The sequence below is a fragment of the Saccopteryx leptura genome, chromosome 13 (genome assembly GCF_036850995.1).
Source record: "Saccopteryx leptura isolate mSacLep1 chromosome 13, mSacLep1_pri_phased_curated, whole genome shotgun sequence".
NCBI lineage: Eukaryota > Metazoa > Chordata > Mammalia > Chiroptera > Emballonuridae > Saccopteryx > Saccopteryx leptura.
The window spans coordinates 39,826,466-39,849,749 of record NC_089515.1 but is presented as its reverse complement, the minus strand read 5'-3'; the positions used below and the strand labels follow the sequence as shown (position 1 = coordinate 39,849,749).

Below are 23,284 nucleotides of genomic sequence, written 5' to 3'. Positions count from 1 at the left end.
ATCAATAATCATTTAAAAGTTTTATTTCTTTTTTTTTCTTTTTTTTATTCAGTGAAAAGAGGAGAGGCAGAGACAGACTTCCACACGCACCCCGACCAGGATCCACTCAGCAAGCCCAATAGGGGGAGATACTCTGTCTGGGGCATTGCTCTGTTGCTCAGCAACTGAGCTCTTTTTAGCACCTGAGGTGGAGGCCATGGAGCCATCCTCAGCACCTAGGGCCACCTCATTTCAATCGATTCATGGCTGCAGGAGGAGAAGTGGGGGAAACAGGGGCGGGGAGAGAAGCAAGAGGGGAAGGGGTGGAGAAGCAGATGGGCGCTTCTCCTGTGTGCCCTGACCGGGACTTGAACCCAGAACTTCCACACGCCAGGCTGATGCTCCACCACTGAGCCAACCACCCAGGGCCTAATATAAAAAGTTTTAAAAAGTTGTTGTAGAACTACTCCCCATCCAAAGGCCTGTTCCCCACTGATCTCACCACCCAGCTCTCCCACCTTCAGGAGCAGGTTATTCCTGTTACTCAGACTGACCTAGAAAAGAATCAAAAAGATGGAAAATGCCTCTATCCTTGTTATGAAGGTAACAAACATCTTGATATGAAAACCTGAGAAGTACTAACCGATATTACTCATGACTACAGATGTACTGCTTTTCAACAAAATATCTGCAAACCAAATCCAGCTGAGCACTAAAGAGACCATGTATCGTGGCCAAGGACAGTTAATGCCAAAATGACAAGGATGATTCAATATTAGGAAACCGATGGATGTGATTCATCATGTTAGTAAGTTGGAGGAGTGAAAGAATATGACCATCTAGACAGCTCTGAGGAACCCTGCTGACCAGCGTGCTGGGAATTCCAGCTTCCCAGGGAGAGTAACAGGTCTGGGAGGGGAATACCCCACCCAGGAGACAGGCTACACCGGATGCTGGCCAACCAGGATCTGGGAGTTGTGTTCAGGAGTTCATTGATTAAACCCCCTCTCTCCACCCCAATGTCAGAGATAGAGAATCAATCAGTACACACACAACCTGGCTGGTGGCTCAGCGGTAGAGCACTGGCGCAGCATGTGAATGTCCCAGGTTCGATTCCTGGTCAGGGCACACAGGAGAAACAACCATCTGCTTCTCCACCCCTACTGCTCCCCCTTCTCTGTCTCTCTCTCTTCCCCTCCTGCAGCCATGGCTCAATTGGTTTGAGCACATCCGCCCCAGGTGCTGAGGATGTCTCCATGGAGCCTCCACCTCAGGCACTAAAAATAGCTCAGTTGTAAGCATGGCCCTAGATGGGCCGAGTATCGGCCTCAAATGGGGTTTGTTGTGTGGATCCTAGTTGGGGTGCATGCGGGAGTCTGTCTCTGTACATCTCCTCCTCTCACTTGGAAAAGAAAAAAATATGAACAGAGGGAGACAGAGAATAGGGTCTCCTAGTGAGGACAGCGTTCTTTATCAAACTGTACAAACAGCCCCTGAATGTGGCATGAAATTAATTTATTAAGTCTTTTTTTTTTTTTTTTTTGTATTTTTCTGAAGCTGGAAACGGGGAGAGACAGTCAGACAGACTCCCGCATGCGCCCGACCGAGATCCACCCGGCACGCCCACCAGGGGCGACGCTCTGCCCACCAGGGGGCGATGCTCTGCCCCTCCGGGGCATCGCTCTGCCGCTACCAGAGCCACTCTAGCGCCTGGGGCAGAGGCCAAGGAGCCATCCCCAGTGCCCGGGCCATCTTTCCTCCAATGGAGCCTTGGCTGCGGGAGGGGAAGAGAGAGACAGAGAGGAAGGAGGGGGTGGGGGTGGAGAAGCAAATGGGCGCTTCTCCTATGTGCCCTGGCTGGGAATCGAACCCGGGTCCCCCGCACGCCGGGCCGACGCTCTACCGCTGAGCCAACCGGCCAGGGCCAATTTATTAAGTCTTAATCAGACTTTTTTTTTTATAGAACCAACTGGAATTAAATGGATGAAAAAGCAAATGTGACAGTGAGTGACTCATAGGAAGGAGAAGTGTGGTTTCTTAAAACTTTCATTCCAGTAATAAGGAAACATATAATATGCATGCATTGAGTCACGATGTTAATCAATTCAGTTCTTCCTGTGGGTCACAGTCAAAAAGTTTAAGTAACATCGAGGTGGGGGTTGGGAGGAATCAGTTTCTAGATTTCTAGTTGCTACAGACTCAGGATCAGGGTTGAGGTAATCAGTGAAACAGAACAGAAGGTATCACAGCCTCCCTGCTTTTACACAGTGAATGGAGATGTGGCCACATCCCCTCATAAGTGTCGACTCATCCCAATTCAGTAATGCTAGTTTATAATGATGGCGTGAGTGTCGTCATTGAAGCAGGCCTTCTGGATTTATACTGCCTCAATGAAGAGCCGGGTTTTGCCAATTAGATTCGATTATTGTTCAAAAATATTCCCACCCCTTACCCTGCACATACGGACACACAATCTCTATGAGCACATACTTGCCCACTCCAGTGTTCTGGGTTTTGACATATAAAACCTACTCTAAGCTCACATCAGGTGAGGGCACTTCCCTACCCTCTGATGGTGGCCTTGACTATATGAGTTGCTTTGGCCAATGAGATATTTGCAGAAATGGCACAGAGAATGAACAAGCATTTGTATTTGTAGCAGCATGATTTGCAACAGCAAAATGCTGTTCAGCCTATATGTTCAGCAGTAAAGAATCAGTTAATAAAATATTGCCCTGGCTGGTTGGCTTAGTTAGTGGATAGAACATCAGCCCAGAGTATGGATATTCCAGATTCAATTTCCAGTCAGGGCATACAAGAGAAGTGACCATATACTTCTCTCCTCCTCTCTCTCTCTCCTCTCTCTCTCTCTCTCTCTCTCTCTCTCTTCCCTTCCTGCAGCTAGCCGCTTGATTGGTTCACGCATGGCCCTGTGTGCTGAGGATAGCTTGGTTGATTCGAGCATTGGCCCCAAATAGGGGTTACTGGGTGGATTCTGGATGAGGCACATGGGAGACTGTCTATCTCCCCTCCTCTCACTTAAAAAAATTACTATCCAAGGATGCAATACTACAAAGTCACTAGATATTAACATAGAAAAAGACTGACTGGTATGTAAGAATATTCCTCACATTGTTATATAATTTAAAAATTGCAAACAAAATACAGTGTAATCACTTTTTATAAGATACATACGGCCCTGGCCGGTTGGCTCAGCAGTAGAGTGTCGGCCCGGTGTGCATGAGTCCCGTGTTCGATTCCCAGCCAGGGCACACAGGAGAAGCACCCATCTGCTTCTCCACCCCTCCCCCTCTCCTTCCTCTCTGTCTCTCTCTTCCCCTCCCGCAGCCAGGGCTCCATTGGAGCAAAGATGGCCCAGGCGCTGGGGATGGCTCTGTGGCCTCTGCCTCAGGCGCTAGAATGGCTCTGGATGCAACAGAGTGACACCCCAGAGGGGCAGAACATCGCCCCCTGGTGGGCATGCCGGGTGGATCCCGGTCGGGCACATGCGGGAGTACATACAGGGGTGGGCAAAAGGAGGTTTCCAGTTGTGCACAAATAAGAAGCACAGAGTTTATTCTTGTATTATTATTTATTAATTGTTGCATTACATATTTGTGCAACTGTCAACCTCCTTTTGCCCACCCCTGTATGTATGTACACCTTCTAAGAATATTAAAAATAAACACCACGAAATCCTCACAACTGGTAGAATTACAGGTAATTACTTTCCATCTTTGTCCTTTCCTGAGTTTTCCACATTTTTATAATGAAAAAATTTTATGTTTTTAAAGAAAGGGAGGGGGGTGAGGTGGGAACACAATGGAAATTTCAAAAGAGAGAGTGAAGAGAACTTAGAGTCCTTTCATCCTGTAAATAAGTTTTTAATACAAGAGTTCTTCTTCCTTGTTTTTAAATTATCCTCAGAATAAAATGCTATTATGTTTCTCGCCAAAGACTTGGAGAAGAACTGCACCCCTGCGGACAGACGGACGGGACCACAGTAATTTACAGCACACATTGGCTGGAGCCCTTCCACGCTGACAAATTCCAGAAAGTAATTGCATAAAATACTTGGAGAGGAAACTGCTTTATGCTGCCATGCTATTTATGGAAATTAGCATCTTTGTAAAAATAAACGGAGAGCAAGGACCATTGTAAGCCCTGAAATGTGGTTTCCATACGATGTTAGCTGGGTGCTTTAAGATCTACTCTCAGTGAAGTGGGGAACGTGGCCTCCTTTCTTTCCGTAACGAAACAATTACCTAAATTGGTTTGTTCCTCCTGTGTCTTTAATCCCTCCCTATCTCCTGGCTGCTTCCCTGTGGAGGACTTATATACTGAATGTTCGCTTTGCTTCAAAACCAAGAAACCTTCCCACTGGTGCTGTTCCTCCCTCAAACAGTATTTATTATTCATTTTCCTTATTCAGTGTTTCGCCATCCCTAGTCCACGCCTTCCCCTGAAGCTGCTCCTTCAAATGGAAGGAACCATTTCACAAGATCGGGGTTAACTCTCAGCTTCGTGTGTCCCCTAAAACTTGTTCAAAAACCTCAAGGAATTTTCAGTTTCTCTCTCTCCCCCAATGGCACGTAATCGCTTGTCTCAAGTTCTATACTTCAGGTTCCTAAATGGCTCCCATATTCATGTCCTCTTGTCTACAACTAAGTCCTGACCCATTTAGTCCAGTGAACGGAGTTGACAGGCTCATTGTTACTGATCTGGATCAGTGCCAGTGGCCTCCCAAGTGTCCTTTGCTCAGCGTGTGCCCATCAGTCCAGGGGAGTTTCAGGGGTACCTCCCATCACCTCTCAATCAACATCCCCAGGACTGGGCGCTGCCCATTGAACACAGTCCTCTTTATTATGTGTTTATCATGCTCCTCAAGGTCCGGCCCAGCACAGCCACAAACTGTCTTTACCATCCTGATCACACACCCGTGCTGCCACATACCCTACCCAAAACAGGTGGTCTCAACAGAAACGAAGAAGAGCCTGACCAGGCGGTGGCGCAGTGGATAGAGCGTTGGACTGGGATGCAGAGGACCCAGGTTCGAGACCCCGAGGTCACCAGCTTGAGCGCGGGCTCATCTGGTTTGAGCAAAGCTCACCAGCTTGGACCCAAGGTCGCTGGCTCGAGCAAGGGGTCACTCGGTCTGCTGAAGGCCCGCGGTCAAGGCACATATGAGAAAGCAATCAATGAACAACTAAGGTGTTGCAACGAAAAACTGATGATTGATGCCTCTCATCTCTCTCCGTTCCTGTCTGTCTGTCCCTATCTATCCCTCTCTCTGACTCTCTCTCTGTCTCTGTAAAAAAAAAAAAAGAGAGAGAGAGACATTTCTGAGATGGACTGAGGGAGCCTGGGTGACTGAATGGGTGTGACAGAAAAGAAGGCACCTGGAAGGACCCAGGATTCTGGCTCCAATGACGACGTGATGGAGAAGTCAGGCCCTGGGACAGAGCTGAGCGGGTGGGGAGGACTCCCACTTAGCAGGTGTTGTGTTTGAGGCCCCGGGGAACATGCTGGTGGAGGTGGGTAGTTGCTAGTGGACGTACTGGCCTACAGCTCACGGGAGAGGCAGGTGCCCCTCAGAGACACTGTCTCTGAGACACCTCATTTAGAGAGGTCCTTGAGTTTAAAAAATTGAAATCAAGGCCCTGGCCGGTTGACTCAGTGGTAGAGCGTTGGCCTGGCGTGCAGAAGTCCCGGGTTCGATTCCCGGCCAGGGCACACAGGAGAAGCGCCCATCTGCTTCTCCACCCCCCCCCTTCCTCTCTGTCTCTCTCTTCCCCTCCCGCAGCGAGGCTCCATTGGAGCAAAGATGGCCCGGGCGCTGGGGATGGCTCCTTGGCCTCTGCCCCAGGCGCTAGAGTGGCTCTGGTCGCGACAGAGCGACGCCCCGGAGGGGCAGAGCATCGCCCCCTGGTGGGCGTGCCGGGTGGATCCCGGTCGGGCGCATGCGGGAGTCTGTCTGACTGTCTCTCTCCGTTTCCAGCTTCAGAAAAATACAAAAAAAAAAAGAGAAATCAATAAAAACCAGAATAGAGTTATCAAGATAATGTTTTAAACTCAACGTTCACATTTAACAGGTAGTGTAAAACAATGGACTTTGTATCTTTCTAGTGTATCTATAATCCTATTTGAAGAGAACATCAGAAGGCTAGATCAGAAAATCTGGATCATTCTGAGACCCAGGTCCCCCTGGGAGAAGCCCCAGGCAGGAGCCTCTGAAAGAGCCACTCAGGGGCCAGAGGAGGACACAGTGAGGGGGGCAGGAAGAAATCGAAGGGAATAGAACTCTGAGACTGAACAGCGAGCCACTCAGGGGCCTGAGGAGGACACAGTGAGGGGGCAGGAAGAAATCGAAGGGAATAGAACTCTGAGACTGAACAGCTAGGGAAAATAGGCAGAGCTGGAAAAGTCAGAGAGGCAGAAAGAGAAAAAGGACAGCAAACAAAGAGGGAGGTCCTGTGCACCCCCCTCTGCCTTCCCACGGGAAATGTCTGGTGACCCCAATTCGCAGTGGCAGGCAATGGGGACAACGTGTTCACGAGGCAGAGCCTGTGTCCAGGACAGGCTTAAGAGGCCTTCTGCTCAAGACTCCACCATCCGTGTCAACAGAGCTGGGGACATGCATCCGAAATCACCATGCATGATGAGGCCGCACAATAAGTCTGTTTCCAACATAAAACCCAAAGTCCTGGGAAATCTTCACCCAGGATAAGACAGGGAAAGAAGAGGAAGGCCATTCCACTATGAAAAATTATTGTAAGGAAATATCTGAATAAGTGAACAAAGATGTGAGCATACAGTGTTCACTGCAGGTAGCTGATAGCAAACTCAAGTAAACAGAACATCCTGGAAATGACTTAAATGTCTAATAAAGAAACACTGTGTTGTGGCCCTGGCCAGTTGGCTCAGTGGTAGAGCATCAGCCTGGAGTGTGGATGCCCCAGGTTCAATTTCCAGTCAGGGAACACAGGAGAAATGACCATATGCTTCTCCACCCCTTCTCTCTCTCTCTCTCTCTCTCTCTCTCTCTCTCTTCTCCTCCCGCAGCCATGGCTCAGTTGATTCAAGCACATCGACCCCAGGTGCTGAGCATGGCTCCAGGGAGTCTCTGCCTCAAGCACTAAAAATAGTTCAGGTGCAAGCATGGCCCCAGATGGGCAGAGCACCAGCCACAGATAGAGGTTGCCAAGTGGATCCCAGCCAGGGTGCATGCAGGAGTCTATCTCCCCTCCTCTCACTTAAATTTAAAAAAAAAAAAGGCATGCATATGAAAGTAAAGAAAAAAAAAATGAATGCAAAAAGCCCCACAACTACCATCAATTAATTGGAAGCATAAGAAGCTCTGAGAAAAGGTCAGTACAAGTGTTTATGGATCTCCAACCATTGGCCCAGCTACCCAATTCACTCAAGAAGACACGGGCACAGGCTGTCATCTCAGATTGAGTGGGCCACCCTCTTCCTCCTTGGCCAGAGAGTGGCTGGGAGGAGGCACCGTTTCTAACTCTCAGACCATGGGGCCTGGGTCTCCGTCTGACCTGCGGGAGCTGGAGTGAAGCTAACAGCTGGGAGTGATGCCCGCAGTGTCAGCGGGGAAGAAGTCCCCCCACGGGCAGAGCCAACACCCTGACAGAGTGACTAGTACCACAGCCTCCACCAGGGTGACAGCTGCACAAACGAAAATGCCATCGAGACCAGAACAACCAAAATATGCAGAATCACTGAGACCAGAACCGCTGCCAAACCCAAACCGATGGAACCAGAATGCTGGATTAAGACCAGAAATAACACCGTGGCCAAAAAAACACTGGGGAGAACCACCGAAAGCAACACTTCAAAGTGAGACCAGAACCACTAAAAGATATTCACAGGGACTCTCCCAATAACAAAACTGGATTTTAGGGCCTAGAGCTGATGACAAAGAGGAGTAACTCACATTCTTTTTTTTTTTTTTTTTTTTTTTTTTTTTTTTTTGTATTTTTCCAAAGTGAGAAGTGGGGGGAGGCAGAGAGACAGGCTCCTGCATGCGCCCAACTGGGATCCACCCAGCATGCCCACCAGGGGGCGATGCTCGGCTCATCTGGGGTGTTGTTCTGCTGTAACCGGAGCCATTCTAGTGCCTGAGACAGAGGCCACAGAGCCATCCTCAGCGCCCAGGCCAACTTTGCTCCCATGGAGCCTTGGCTGCAGGAGGGAAAGAGAGAGACAGAGAAGAAAAAGAAGAGGAAGGATGGAGAAGCAGATGGGCGCTTCTCCTGTGTGCCCTGGCCAGGAATCGAACCCGGGACTTCCACACACCGGGCTGATGCTCTACTGCTGAGCCAACCCATCAGGGCTAGTAACCCACATTCTTAAGAGAGGCTCCAACACAAAGCAGATGTCTCCCATACAGCTCATGAAGAAGAGGCTGTTAAGTCCTATTATCAACGGCCTCCACCTCCCTCGCCCCCCCCCCAATCTCTAAGAAGGGCTGAGATGCATTGAAGGAAAAGAGAACCACTTGTAGAGACTGGGGGTGCCTTCAAGTAGAGATGAGTAACCTCCCCCCCCCCCCGCCCAGATGGACATCTGCTTAGACTAGATCTGCTCCGGCCCGAGACCCATGAGAGCAGGAAACGGAGAACTGAAGGGGATGTCAGGACAGAGAGAGGAGGCAGAACCCCACACCCACACTCTCTGCACAGCAGGGGTGCAGGCATTTCCTGTGGATCAGTGGGCAACGCCAAAGGGGGCCCAGGTTGACACCAGCCTGCCAGCAACCTAGCCAACAGGGCTGCTTGCTGGGCAAGGACCCAGCAGCACGGGCCAAGCTGAGCTGCACCTCCTGTTTCAGGAAAGGTAGGTCCTGCAGAACTCACACGTGCTCCCCAGCAGGCAAGAGTCAACAAGGGTGGTGAGGGAGTGGCAACCAGCAGAGAGAGTAATCCATTGGCCCTGGACTGTCGGCTCAGGGGTAGAGCATCTACCCAGTGTGTAGATGTCCTGGGTTTGATTCCTGGTCAGGGTTAGAGGCGACCATCTGCTTCTCCACTACTCCACCCGCCCCTCCCTTCTTTCTCTCTCTCTCTCTCTCTCTCTCTCTCCCTCTCTCTCTTCTCTCTCCTCCTTCTCCCACAGCCATGGCTCAATTGGTTCAAGCACACTGGCCCCGGATGTTGAGGATGGCTCCATGGAGCCTTCACCTTAGGCACTAAAAATAGCTCAGTTGCAAGCATGGCCCCTGATGGGCAAAGCATCGGCCCCAGACAGGGTTGCTGGGTGGATTCTGGTCAGGGCACATGCGGGAGTCTGTCTATCTCCCCTCCTCTCACTTGGAAAAAAAGGAAGAAAAAAAAAAAGGAATCCAGTAAAGTAAAGAGCTGCATGCCTTTCTCCCCAATCCCTCTCCTTGTATCCAACCCCAGGAAAGTCGGACCCAGAATAATGAAAACCAAGATCCATCCAAGAGCCAGTCCTCACCACCGCTGGCGATGAGAAAACAGCACAGCATGGCCCCACTCTGGGACCTGGAGCCATGGGTTCCGCCCCAATGAGACAAAAGAGAGGTGGGATTTAAATCAAGTAGGAGATCAAAATGTTAAATGGAATTGGACTTTTCATCAATGAAATCCCAGGATTTCACAGGACAGGGTTGGATGGAGTGCAGCCACCGCCTGTGATTGGGTCCACATTTATGTCCCAATGAGCTGAGATGCCTCCATGAAGAAGGCTGGAAGGGAGAGCTGGAACAGTAGCAGCTGTCTTCTCAGGGAAGATCAGGGTCCCCAGAGAGAGGACCTGGAACAACAGGAAGCTTCCAGGGTCCATGAGACAGGAGGAGGGAGCCCTTCCAGAGTCTGGGTGAGGAAACAGGAAGCGCCTCCAGAGATGGCCCCGGCCGGGTTAGAAGAAAACCAGACTGCTGACCTCATGGCTTGCTCTGTAATCTATCACAATTATTTGTGGTCAGTGAGTGTACGGGTTTACATTTTAGCTGATTTAATAAAGAAAAATCCCGTTTTTATTAAATTAGTTGGCACATCCCATACTCCCTATGTTCAGCCTCAAACGTGTATTAATTCATTACCAGCCACCTGGTGGCAGCACTAGTGAGGCAAGGAGTTATATTGAAGAACACCTTTAAAGAACCCCCCAACACCAAAACCCCAAGAAACCTCATAGGGCCAGCTGTGAATCACACTCACACTGTCCCCGGGGAGATAACCAAGTGTCCAACCCACTTACCGTATGCTCCTTATGTGTCAGACTCTGTTTCTGTTTGGTTTTGTTACTTTCTCCCCATTCACAATGATTTAACTGCTCCAAACAATCCTATGATTGTTTCCCCCTCTACAGATGCGGAAACTGCGATGTTTATGCAACCGGTCGTGAAGTGGTAGGGCTGGGATTTGAACAGTGGACACTGTGGACAGTGGAGACTGCCGGCCTGGAATCTGCATTTATGATCTTCTGTGCATACTGCCCCATACATGGAAACACACTGCCGGAGGCACACAGATACGGAAAAATCCGAAAGAGGTTAGTGATTCAAGCTGGGCAAACACTGCCCTTGGCCAAAGGTCAACAAGCTGCCTCAAAGCACATTTAGATTTTATAGGGCAAAAAGCAACAATGTGAAACCCACCTCCCTGGAGCCCCAGCCCCATCTGACAAGGCACAAACCAACCCCCGAAGCTCTCCCAGCCTGTGTCAGACCAGCCAATGGGGCAGAAAAGCAAGTGTCCGCTTTTGCCACATACTACACCTTGCTGACCAGGAAACCATAAACGCACCCTGAAAATACTTAACTGTCATTCTAGCATAAGATACCAATTAAAATGTGATTATGGAGCAGCATCAGTAAAAATGGGATTAACGAGAGAGATGTACTTCTGTTCTCATGAGTCACAGAAACCATGGGACATCAGAGCTAAAAAAGGCCTTAGAAGCAGAGTCCAAGGGAGGCAGAGAAGTCTGATTAATCTACCCCAAGTATTATCTCTTTATTCATGTGTGCATGTTCATTTAACAGACACAAAAGCCCCTATTAAGTGCCGGGCCCTTTGTGGACCCTGAGGGTATATAGGCCACCAAGCCATATGCCTGAGAATTACAACTGCAGGCAGGTGGTATACTTGTCCTAGTGCACACAAGGGGAGCCCATACTGTATGGGTTAGCTTGTTCTAAGTCACACAAGGTATGAGCTAGCAGCAGCCCTCAGGACACAATACTAAGATTTGTCCTGTACCTTTAAATCTGGGACTACAAACTGCTTGACCATATATATCTAGGCTTTAAACAAATTTGTCTGACTTTTAGCGCTTTAAAAACTAGGAGATCTCATAGGAAATCTGGACAATCTAGCTACCTTGAAAAACTGGAAGATCTGGCCATCGTGGGCTGTGTCCCTACTCGGTGAAGATCTGCTGGAGTTGAGTAGAGGTGGCTTTGAATAGACAAAGCCTATGTGATTCACTTTGCCACTGTCCCCACCACTCCCTACTGTCTTTCAGGCAATACTAGCTTCACTCCTTTGAGTCTGCCCTGTCGGCAGGAGGATGCAGTAGACGGGCTGGGTCCTCCCAGACTAGTGGGGAAGTCAAGAGTCTAAAGAAAAGATTGCAAAACATTGTGGTATGTGTTGACAGAAGTAAACTCAGAACACTTACTTAGCAGCTGAGCTAAACTCAGACCCTGAGCTCTGCCCATTCCTTGTGTCCTGGCCTTTAGCAGCCCGGCCTGCACTGGGCACATGCAGACAGCCATTCTACATGGAGAAGACAGGATCCGTCACTGCCCCAAGTCACCACGGGCACATGGTACCCACAGTGGTGTTAAGGCCCTTGCTCAGGACTCAGAGATAACCGAAGGGGTTTGTATTATTCTTACAGGTAAGTCAACCAGAAATACCATTTGCTGGAGATTAGAGAGAAAATTGTATTCTCTTTGGCATAGTTATTAACATGATTCACAACACATGTTAGGTGATCTAACTAGAATAATGCTCCTATGTAAACATAGGGATGCCGCCCATTCCTCCTCCCTTCCCTCTTACCTGCAGGAGAGCAGAGTGCATGAAAACCATCCATCTCAGCAGCCACCAGGGGCTCTTCCAGAAAGCCATGAGGTCTCGTGTCTTGGGAGGTCTCACCTACAAAAGAGGAAATGATTTCCAACCCACTCCAGCCCCAGGCGCAGCTCCCATTACTGAACAGGCCTATCAGAGGGCGACTGGAAAGGTTTATGTTGGTCCAGGGTGGGGCTACCTACTACAGGGTGCAGGCTGCCTGGGGCTTCCTTAAGGATGCGTCCAAACCAAGGTCAAGAGGGCAGCTGGACCTGCCTCAAGTGTGCGGCCTGTGCCTCTGGCCCTCCACAACCGGAGACATCTCTGCACCAGCCACTTTCCCGCTCAGGGTGTCAGCCGCAGGGTGTGGCTACTGGCAACCAACTCAGGAAGCCAACTTGGAGCCAAGGGTTAGGGTACCTGCCAGCTTCTGCTACTTCATGCAAAAATGAGTCTAAGGCCAACTGAGCCAGCCCAAAGAGGGGAAGGGACCTGCCTAAGGTCACACAGTGAGACGGACTATTCCAGGACTGGAATGCAAGTCTTCTGAAAGTTCAAGGCTTTACCCACCCGATGACACGTGGCCCCTGAGAGCCCCAAAGCTGCAGCCAGAAGAGGCCTGAGAGGCAGCCAATGCGGTCACCCAAAGGAGGGAGGGCGAACCCGCAGAGGCCCTGTGGCACTCGGAGGGCAGCAGGGGGTTTCTTCAGGGTTCTCCTGAGAGTTCACAGAGAAATCAGTGAGTGGAGGCTGGAAAAGCCCAAATCACCCTCTCTTTGCGCTTCGCCTCGCGGGTGCCTTGGCGGAGCCGGTGTCCGGGGGCGGATCGGTGGCTCCTCTCCATCTGGAGAAAGCATTAAGGGCCTGGCCTAATGCGATCCGCAAATGTGCTGCGGCTTCCGACCTGGGGCGGCGACTCCGGGCTGCAGGGAGGCGGCCCGGCCGGGGACCGCGCGCCCCTCACTCGCCGGCTGGCAGAGACGCCCCAACGCACAGCCTCTGCGACCCGCGGCCCCGCCGTCGCTGCTCCGGCGCCTCGCCGCGTCCCTGTCACCCCGCTCCCACTTTCCGCGCCGGGCGCGTCGCCTCCGCTCTCAGCCCTCTAGGCGCTTTCGACCCGCGCGCGGCCAACCTGCTGAACCTTCCGACGCTCGAAGCTCCTGGCTGCCGTCCGCCGGGTTCTCCCTAGACGCCCCCAAACCTGAGAGACCCGGCTCTGAAAGCACTCCAGAGCGCCCCTCCGACCGCGCAGAGCCCCGCACGTCCCTCCCCGAAACCCCCAGACCCCGCGCCCGTAGGGGGCTTTGAAGGGCGGTAGGTTTTAGTATTGCCCAGTAACTGGCATCTTCATTTTTTAAGTTTGAATTGCCAAATGTATATGTCTAAATTGTCCCCCACCTCCCAGCGCCCGCGCCGAGCACCCACCTGGCGCCGCAGACGGGTCTGGAAGGGGCAGCACGGTCGGCACGCGGTGAGGAGACGCGGCGCGGCGGCCCCGTCGACACTTGGTGCGGACTCGGCCCGAATCTTCCCCGACGCCGGCCTCCTGCCCGCCGCGCCGCCGCCGCGAAGTTAAATGGGGCCGGGCCGGGCCGCCCCGCCTCTCCGGGCGCGCGGCGCGGCGCTGGCCCGGACCCAGGGCGCAGGGCGCGCGCCGCCACCTGCACCGCCCGGCAAGTGCACGGCGCGGCCTGCACCGCCCGCCAGCCCGCGCCCTCCGGTTACGCGGGGTCGTCGGCGCGCAGGGACCGTGAGGGGCCCGGCCGGGCGCTCGGAGCGCGCGGGGCCGCGGCGACGGCGAGACGCGGCTGGAACGCTCCTCCGCCCGCTTCCTGGAAGCCACTCCTCGCCCGGGCCGGCCGCCAGGCGTGGTGCCAGAGCCGGGATTGCCGACGCCGCCGCCGCCGCCGGCAGGCGCGCTGGGGAAAGGGGGCCGCGCGCGAGCCAGCCGGGGCGCCCCGCCTTCGCCGCGGCCGAGTGGGGATGCCGCCCCCCGCCTCCACCCGCCTCCGGCCCGGGCGCCGGCTCTGCTCAGACAGACCCAGCGGCCACACGGACGTTTGCCCGGAACCGCTGGCTCGTGCCTGCGCTCCGGCGCTCCGGGCCAGGCATGACCGAAGCGCAGACCAGTGCCCCTCCCGGCGCCCGGCACAGGGGCCGCGGACTCCAGGGACCTCGCTGCTCGCCGTATATCTGTCTCCTAGGGACCACAAATGGCCGAGTAGGGCCACCTCTTAGTCGGGAACCTCGTGCCACTTCCTGTGAGCCGAGTTGGGGTAACACCTCTGCAGCTACCCCAATAGTGGGGCGGCCAGGGCTATGATCTGGGGTGGGAATGGTGATGTCAGGGACCAGAGTGAGTTTCCTGTGGATGTCTGGAGGTGAAGAGAACTAAGACACAATGTTTGTTGCTAGCCTTGGCCCACTCTCAGAGGTCTAAAGCCAAGGGCCAGGGGATTGCTGTGAAAGTCATTATGTCCCCACCCAGGTACACAACATTTCAACTTGACTTGCGTGGAGAGTGTGCCTCCACTGTGTCGACCTCCTAACGTGCAGCCAACCTCCCCTATGGCATTAGTTAATAGCATCATTCCCACTTCACCCCTGAGGACACTGAGGCTCAGGAGGACCAAGAACTGGTACACAGTAAGTTGCAAAGAGTTGGAGCCCACAGCTCTTCGGAGATTGCTCTCCTGCCTGTTCCGTGGTTGGCACATTCCACATGGTATTAGAGCTTTACCAAGAGGGGCGGGTCCTGCATGCCTGGGCCTTTGTGGTCCCTTCCTCACTCTGGTTACTTCCTCTGGCCAAGAGGAGGATATCAAGACTGTCTCCCCACACCATACAAAATGGCTGGAATCTGGTGGGACTCGGGCAGAGAGCATTCAGTGTGAAGGAGACAGAGAGGCAGGAGGTAGGAAGACCAATCAGTGAGGGCAGGGAGGGTTGGGCTAAACCTGAGTGAGTGCACCTGTGTGCAGCTGAGTCTCCTTAAGACACTACTATAGTTATGTTCTATAAAGTCAATGAGTTTGTGAACATGGAACCATTGCTCCTAGGGGAAATACAGGGTTAGGTTCCTGCAGCCTCTGGTTGGTCACGGCATTTTTGTTATTCAATCCATACATGACCTTATTGGATGTGTGTTTCTCTTTCAAAACAGGCTATTTAACCTATATTGTTGGTTCACTAACATTGAACTCAGCACAACCAGCACGTGAAGGAAGCTTATCTTGCAGCAGTATCTTGCCTTAACACAAGGATTTTCTCCACAGGGCATGTGCTGGCCTTCTTCTGCTTTGGAACACCAGACAAACTTCAGCACTGCTCTTGGGGGTCATTTTAAGCAGTGAAATCACTAATAAAAAAGACAAAAATATAACAAGTGCCATGACATGGGCCACAAAAGGACACTTGTTGACAAGAAGGCTGAGTGTTGCCTTGTTCAGTCTCAGCTGGGAACACACCGAGCAGGCAACCCAAAATTCTCACCCTCATTAAATGACCATGAAAGGGTTGCATGGACTGATTTGGGGACTGCCAGTAAATGTTAACCAGTAGGAGAAGTCACAAATATGAATCTGCAAATAATGAGGACCGATTGGATGTGCTTCTCATATGGGAAGAGGAAGAACAATAAAATTTCAGAACAGGCCCTTGACTTGTATTGACTCAGTCATCACACCGGCCTATGGGGCAGGTATGATTTTCACTCCGTTTTACAAATGAGACTGATGTAGAAAGGTTTAACACCACATGTCCTTAGCAGCTAGACTCTCCGACCACTCATGTCATTCACATTCTAAAACCAGCCCTGGCGTATCATGGGGTCTGTTGCAAAAAATGCCATGAATATTCAAGATGAAATGGAGAATTCAAAGAGATATTATGCTTTGCAGTGGCAGCTGTGCTGAGCTGAGCTTCCAACGCCTGCAATTCAAGAAGACCCTGAGAAAGTGTTTGCAGTGGAGGCTAGTTGGGGACATTTGAGCTGCTCTGCTCTAAGGTATGAATGGCTCAGCAGGACTTCCTGTCGCTGTTTCCTTCAGCCGGGCTCCCTCCTGGGAGTGCCCACAGTAAGCATGGAGGCCAGGACTGAGCCTTTGTCTACCATGCTGTCTACCTAGTATCAAGCCAACCCCCTCAAGACACAGTTGGTCAGGGGAGAAAGGAGAAGAAAAGACATCACCAATACCCAACCCGAAGCTCCGCCGTCCTATTCTCTAGCACAGGGGTCGGGAACCTATGGCTCGCAAGCCAGATGTGGCTCTTTTGATGACTGCATCTGGCTCGCAGACAGTGGTAGAGCGTCGGCCTGGCATGCAGTAGTCCCGGGTTCGATTCCCGGCCAGGGCACATAGGAGAGGCGCCCATCTGCTTCTCCACCCCTCCCCCTCTCCTTCCTCTCTGTCTCTCTCTTCCCCTCCCGCAGCTGAGGCTCCATTGGAGCAAAAGATGGCCTGGGCGCTGGGGATGGCTCCTTGGCCTCTGCCCCAGGCGCTAGAGTGGCTCTGGTCGCGACAGAGCGATGCCCCGGATGGGCAGAACATCGCCCCCTGGTGGGCATGCCGGGTGGATCCCGGTCGGGCACATGCGGGAGTCTGTCTGTCTCCCCATTTCCAGCTTCGGAAAACTGCAAAAAAAATAAAATAAAATAATTAAAAAATAAAACATTCTCATGTATTACAATCTATTCATTTCCTAACGCTCATGTTCATGGTTGCGGGTGGCTGGAGCCAATCACAGCTGTCCTCCGGGACAACACCAAATTTTTATTGGATAATGCGTAACATACACGGGTCGTTGTATGGCTCTCACGGAATTACATTTTAAAATATGTGGCGTTTATGGCTCTCTCAGCCAAAAAGGTTCCCGACCCCTGCTCTAGCAGGTCAAACGGTCCTCATACGTGGATAAAGCCCTATGAATTAAGATAACTGGGAGCCATGGAGGGACTGCACTCGGGGAGGGCTGATCGGACCTTACAGGTCCTGTCCCATGTCACCACCTAACTACCCCAATGGGACTCTCCATACAAAGGTAGCCCTGTGTTTCTCTGGTCGGGGCCGTCGGCAATACTGGGGGGCGGAGATAGGATCTCTGACACTGGTGGGGGAGAGGCAGATCGCACAGAATGCAGGCTTGGGTAGTGGCGATGACTCTGCCTGCCCAGAGTGGGGTCCTTCTTTAGAACAGAAATTTGCTTTATAAATTGTATTCAAGTCTTCATCTGGTTGCTCTCCTGCCTCCTAAGCGAAAGTGGTCACTGGAAGGAGGTATGACAGGAGGCGCTTCTACCGGGGAGAAGCTCTGCGTGCGTGGCGTGCACACCCTCGTTCTCGGTTTCTCCTCTCGTCCTGCACTGAGATCCCGGGAGCACCCTGGGGTGTCAGATACATGATTTCAAGTCAGGAGCTCGCTGGAGGTCTAAACCGATCAATATCTCTGTCAGGGGGGTGAGGGTGGTGTTGGGCTTTCTAGAAAGTTCCAAATAATTGGTGGTGGGGCAAGGGAGGGCTAGAGTCCGCTTAAGTGCTCGAAGGAACAGAATTGGGCCAGCAAACTCTCCAGGCCCCGAACCAAGGCCATTTCCTGTCTGGCCTCCAGGGCTGGGACGGTGTCGGCCTGACTCAGATGTGTGTGGCTCTCACTTCGGTGTGTACACAAAAGCACATCCACACAGACTCCACTGCGGAGAGTGAACAAAACCGTCCCCTGGGAAGAGATTTGCTAGTGCCCTTGACCTCATCTCACTCTGCCCTTGACAAAGCCCTTCTCTCCTCCCCCTCAAGGCAGAAGGTAGGTGTAGAGAACCAGACCTATAGTAAGGAACCCACCGCTGGGACCGCCTTGCGACAAACTAGGGAACTCTGGGCGAGTTCCTTCACATCTCTGACCATCAAATTTCTTCGTATTATGAAAGTATAGGATTAGAAAGTTCCAGCAGGCCCTTCCAATGTAGTTTCTGCGGTTGTTTTTACACTTTGCTGTATAATGCAGCAACAACTTCCTAATCTGGAACACAACATTGGCACTCTCTCCCTAGTGCCACCACCACCACAGACAGGGCCCCGGCCATCCAGCTAACACCAGATTTAAGCCTACGGCACAGAAGCAAAGACCTAGGTCTTACTTGAGACTATAAGTCCTCACTTTGCACATAGTTCTAACTTGTTTATCTAGTTTTCAAGACTAAATCTGAGGCTAGAAATTAGAAAGAGACAGAATGCCTGCTAGCCCTGGCCGGTTGGCTCAGCAGTAGAGTGTCAGCCCAAGTGTGTGGAAATCCCGGGTTTGATCCCGGGCCAAAAGCACCCATCTGCTTCTCCACCCTTTCCCCTCTTCTTTTTATATCTCTCTCTTCCCCTCCCGCAGCCAAGATTCCATTGGAGCAAAGTTAGCCCTGGCGCTGAGGATGGCTCCATGGCCTCCACCTCAGGTGCTAGAATGACTCAGATTGCAGCAGAGCAATGCCCCAAATGGGCTGAGCATCGCCCCCTGGTGGGCATGTGGGTGGATCCGGGTCAGATGCATGAGGGAGTCTGTCTGTCCCCACCCCCCACCCTGCTTCTCACTTCAGAAAAATACAATAAATAAATAAATAAATAAATAAATAAATAAATAAATAAATAAGAAAGGGTATAGGAACAGCAGAAGAGTGCTTCGGAATGCGGTAGGAGGCACTAAGTAGTAAAGAGAACATGGCCTGATACAGCTTTGTGTACCTCATGGGGCCAGAGACCATCAGAGTGTCGCTGTGTGTGAGTGTGCTCCTGTCCCCACACCCAGGTCATCTGTGAACACGTCTGTCCATTACAGACTCTGCATGGAGGTGTCGGAGCTCATGCTACTTCTGAGAAAAAAATATTCACTCACAAGAGGGTTAAACTTAAAAAGAACACACCAAGCGATACATAGTCCTTCAACTATTCGCGCTTGGCTTTCTGGAAAATTGACATCTAGAACCTCATCTCGGACCTCTCCAGGAGACCAAGGTTTTCTTCCAGAATAGATTACTCTGAGCAAGAAGAACAGAGTGCAAAGTGCCCTCTGCACGTCATTGTTTTAGAACGCGAGGCCCATGTTCTTGCACACTGTCAGGAGCCACACACGCGAGTGTCTGCTGTGGCGCGGATGGCGCGTCGCTCTGCCTGTACCACAAGTGAGGTCCGCCTGTTTAGTCTGCTTCCCTGCGCGTTCTGGACTCTCCCTGCTTGACAATATTTGGGTTGGAAACACCACAAAGGAATACTTGAGAAGCCTTTCTCAACTATAAGTTCAATCAAAACATTTCTATGTATTAAGTTTTGCAAAACACACTTAACTTTGGGAGGGTCTGGATAGCCAATTAAGCACTTTTATCCCTTCTCTACCAAGACTCGGGTAACAAACGTTCTATGATGAATGTGAAGAACTAATTTTCCGCAGATCCCACCATCCATACTGGGTCAGCTTTAGGCCTAATGCACAACTCGGCCACAGGCAGTGCAGTGTAATGCCAATTAACTGGACATCTATTTTGTGTCCAGCACATGCTAGGTCCCAGGAGCACATGGCAGAAGATATAGCCACTGCCCTGAAGGAGTAAATCAGATGCCATGCGATAAATGACAGCCTAACCATGCATAAGTGGTAGTGAGGATAAAAGGAAATAGAAACAATTTGAGAGTTGATAGAGAGGTAGAACTGATGCCTCCTGAGGAAAGATTTAAAGAGTATGGGGGAGGCCCTGGCAGGTTGGCTCAGTGGTAGAGCATCGGCCAAGCATGTGAAAGTCCCAGGCTCGATTACTGGTCAGGGCACACAGGAGAAGTGCCCATCTGCTTCTCCACCCCTCCCCTTCTCACCTTCTTCTCTCTTTCTCTCTCTCCCCCTCCTGCAGCCATGGCTCAATTGGAGCGAGTTGGCCCCGAGCTCTGAGGATGGTTTCATGGCATCTGCCTCAGATGCTAAGAAGAGCTCAGTTGCTGAGCAACAGAGCAATGCCCCATGTGGGCAGAGCATCACCCCCTAAAGGGTTTCCCAGGTGGATCCCGGTCAGAGCACATGCGGGAGTCTGTCTCTGCCTCCCCTCCTCACTAAAAAAAAAAAAAAAAAAAAAAAAAAAAAAAAAAAGAGTATGGAGAAGAGACAGTCAAAGCTGGTACCCCAATTTCTGACACAGGCCCAGGGAAGAGAGTGGCCATCAGTGCCATCACCAATGAAGGACACATAAGAGGAGGAGGATCATATCGGGTGGAGGGTGCAGTGCCCAAACAATGGCTTCGCCTAGAACGTTTTGAGCTGGAAATGCCTGGAGGTCTAGAATCAGGAAGTCAACCTGAGCGGGAGATTGGGTTCTGTGACCTGTTGGCATACTTGACGTCCTGGGAATTGACAGTGTGGACAAAACAGCTGGCTGCCCCATCCATTCACCCTCTGTGCATGCCTCTGTTTATCAGGAAAGGAATTTCTACAGGTTCTTTAATGTGCATGTAATGTGTTACAATTCCCCCTAAACAGTGAAAACATCAAAGGTCTAAAAACAAAACAAAATAAACACAAACAAACAAACAAAAAAAAACAAGCAGCAATGACTGTGACCCGTCAGAGGTCGTCAAACTTTTTATAAAAACCGCCCACTTTTGCAGTGCTGGTCAACCTGGTCCCTACCGTGCAACCAAACAGCGCCGGGATTGGCCCATCATGAAAGCTGGAACGCCCACTAGTGGGCGGTAGGGACCAGGTCGACCAGCACTGCAAAAGTAGGCGGTTTTTATAAAAAGTTTGACGAGCCCTGGCCGGTTGGCTCAGCGGTAGAGCGTCGGCCTAGCGTGCGGAGGACCCGGGTTCGATTCCCGGCCAGGGCACATAGGAGAAGCGCCCATTTGCTTCTCCACCCCTCCGCCGCGCTTTCCTCTCTGTCTCTCTCTTCCCCTCCCGCAGCCAAGGCTCCATTGGAGCAAAGATGGCCCGGGCGCTGGGCATGGCTCTGTGGCCTCTGCCTCAGGCACTGGAGTGGCTCTGGTCGCAATATGGCGACGCCCAGGATGGGCAGAGCATCGCCCCCTGGGGGGCAGAGCGCCGCCCCTGGTGGGTGTGCCGGGTGGATCCCGGTCGGGCGCATGCGGGAGTCTGTCTGACTGTCTCTCCCTGTTTCCAGCTTCAGAAAAATGAAAAAAAAAGAAAAAAAAAAAAAAAAAAAGTTTGACGACCCCTTGCTCCTACAGCTCAGTGGCTCTGGCCACACAGATGTTTCCTCAGCTCTGGTCTTTGCTCTTCTACCATGAACTTCAGCCTGAAAGACACACCCAAGGACCCTAGATCCTCATGGCAAGTCTGACATCATCCAGCCCGGTCTCTGGTTTACCATCAAAACCGGAGGGGGACTGACTCTTCATTTCCCATGAAATTGCTAAATGCTGCTTCATTAAATATGAACCAGAGCAGTGTATTTTTATTGTTGTTTTAAAAAAAAAAAACATGATGAAAGAAACCAAAAGATATCATGAAACAAATATCCCAAATTCATGTATGGGATCAGGCAAACAGAACAAACTGTCCCGTGTCCTGCAAAGCATAAATAAGAAAAAAGGAGAAAAAAATTTTAAAAACTGTTATTGATGTAGAGGTCAGGTAGAGACCAAATTGTGCAAGACCACAGTTTGAGCCCAAATGTGTTACTCGAGCCACCCATTCCCTACTGACATCACGACCTGGGGATGACAGAAAGTTCTATATAGATGCTGGAAACTGGGGAAGGGAATCGCCCCACAACTGAGACTCAGAGGGTTGAGACGCAGCAGTAGCCATGGCAACAACGGCGTCCATGATGAGGGAAGAGCGCTGTGCAATGCAAACAACCTCCTTTGACCTTGCCAAGAAGGAGCAGTCTGAAAAGAAATCACGTGACAGATATACAAAAGCATAACTAGTACAGGTCTCCAACATCACTATCGCTCTTCCACCTTCAGAGGTGGAGCAGGAAATGTGTGCTCCTTGCTGCCTGCAGCAAACTCAACGTCAAGGGCTCTGTCCCTGTGGGCGGAGGTGTGGCAGTCCAGCCCCTCTGGGACAAGTGACCCTCTGATGACTGTGGGCTCAGTTAGCAGACCCTTTGGCTCTCAACTGAAGCTACATCCCCTGACTTCACTTCTTAATGACAGGTTTATATCAGCCCTTGTCTGTTTTAACTCTGTTGCCTCAGTTTGTCTCAGGAGGGAGAGACGGGTGCTGTTCGTTGGACTCACCGTCAGTACTTGCCTAGTTCACCACCCCGTATCGCTTAGGGTGCCAATGTCTGTTCATCTACAGTGCTGCTCTCAATCCTGACTGTACCTTAGAATCATTTGAGGGGCTTTAAAAAATGACCAAGGTACAAGTTAACCCCCAGTCACTTAAATCAAAATGTAGGGGCCCTTGCAATAGATAAAACATCAGACTGGGACATGGAGGACCCAGGTTCAAAACCCCAAGGTCGCTGGCTTGAGCATGGGCTCGTCCAGCTTGAGTGCAGGGTCACTTGCTTGAGCCCAAAGGTCACTGGCTTGAGGCCCAAGGTTGCTGGCTTGAGCCCAAGGTCACTGGCTTGAGGCCCAAGGTTGCTGGCTTGAGCCCAAAGGTCACTGGCTTGAGGCCCAAGGTTGCTGGCTTGAGCCCAAGGTCACTGGCTTGAGCAAGGGGTCACTTGCTCTGCTGTAAAGCCCCCCCCCATCAAGGTACATATGAGAAAGCAGTCAATGAACAAGCAATCAATGAACAACTAAGATGCTGCAATGAAAAATTGATGCTTCTCATCTCTCTCCCTTCCTGTCTATCTGTCCCTATCTGTTCCTCTCTACCTCTCTGTCTCTGTCAAAAATAAAAAAATTTAGGGGCCCTGGCCAGGTAGCTTAGGTGGTTAGAGCATTGTCCAGACATGCTGAGGTTGTGGGTTCAATCATCGGTCAGGGCACATACAAGAATCAACCAATGATGGCATGAATGAGTGGAACAACAAATTGATGTTTCTGTGTGTGTGTGTGTGTGTGTGTGTGTGTGTGTGTGTGTGTGTGTGTCTGCCTCTCTTTCTTAAAAAAAATCAATAAAAAACATTGTAGGAATGAGGTCCAGACATATATTTTGAAGTAGTCCAGAGTTTAATACACAGGAAGAGAGGAGAAGCTCTTATCTAAACCATCTCAGCTATCCTGCAATGTGTCACCTCTGCTCTGGGTTCCCACACAGCCCGGTTCCCAAGACAGATGTGTTTTCCTCCAATGAAACAG

The 23,284-nt window shown here is 51.2% G+C and overlaps 1 protein-coding gene across 1 annotated transcript in view; it reads right to left on the bottom strand.

Moving 5' to 3' along the window:
* ADAMTSL3 (ADAMTS like 3) overlaps positions 1 to 13,840 on the bottom strand; it is a 251,753-nt gene extending 237,913 nt beyond the window's left edge. Inside the window, exons 1-2 of the mRNA XM_066355569.1 lie at positions 13,464 to 13,840; positions 12,027 to 12,122 (exon numbers count right to left, since the gene is read on the bottom strand). Of these exons, the coding sequence (XP_066211666.1) occupies positions 12,027 to 12,095 (69 nt within the window). The 5' untranslated portion in view covers positions 12,096 to 12,122; positions 13,464 to 13,840. The remainder of the gene's footprint in view (positions 1 to 12,026; positions 12,123 to 13,463) is intronic.
* Between the last annotated feature and the right edge of the window lie 9,444 nt (positions 13,841 to 23,284).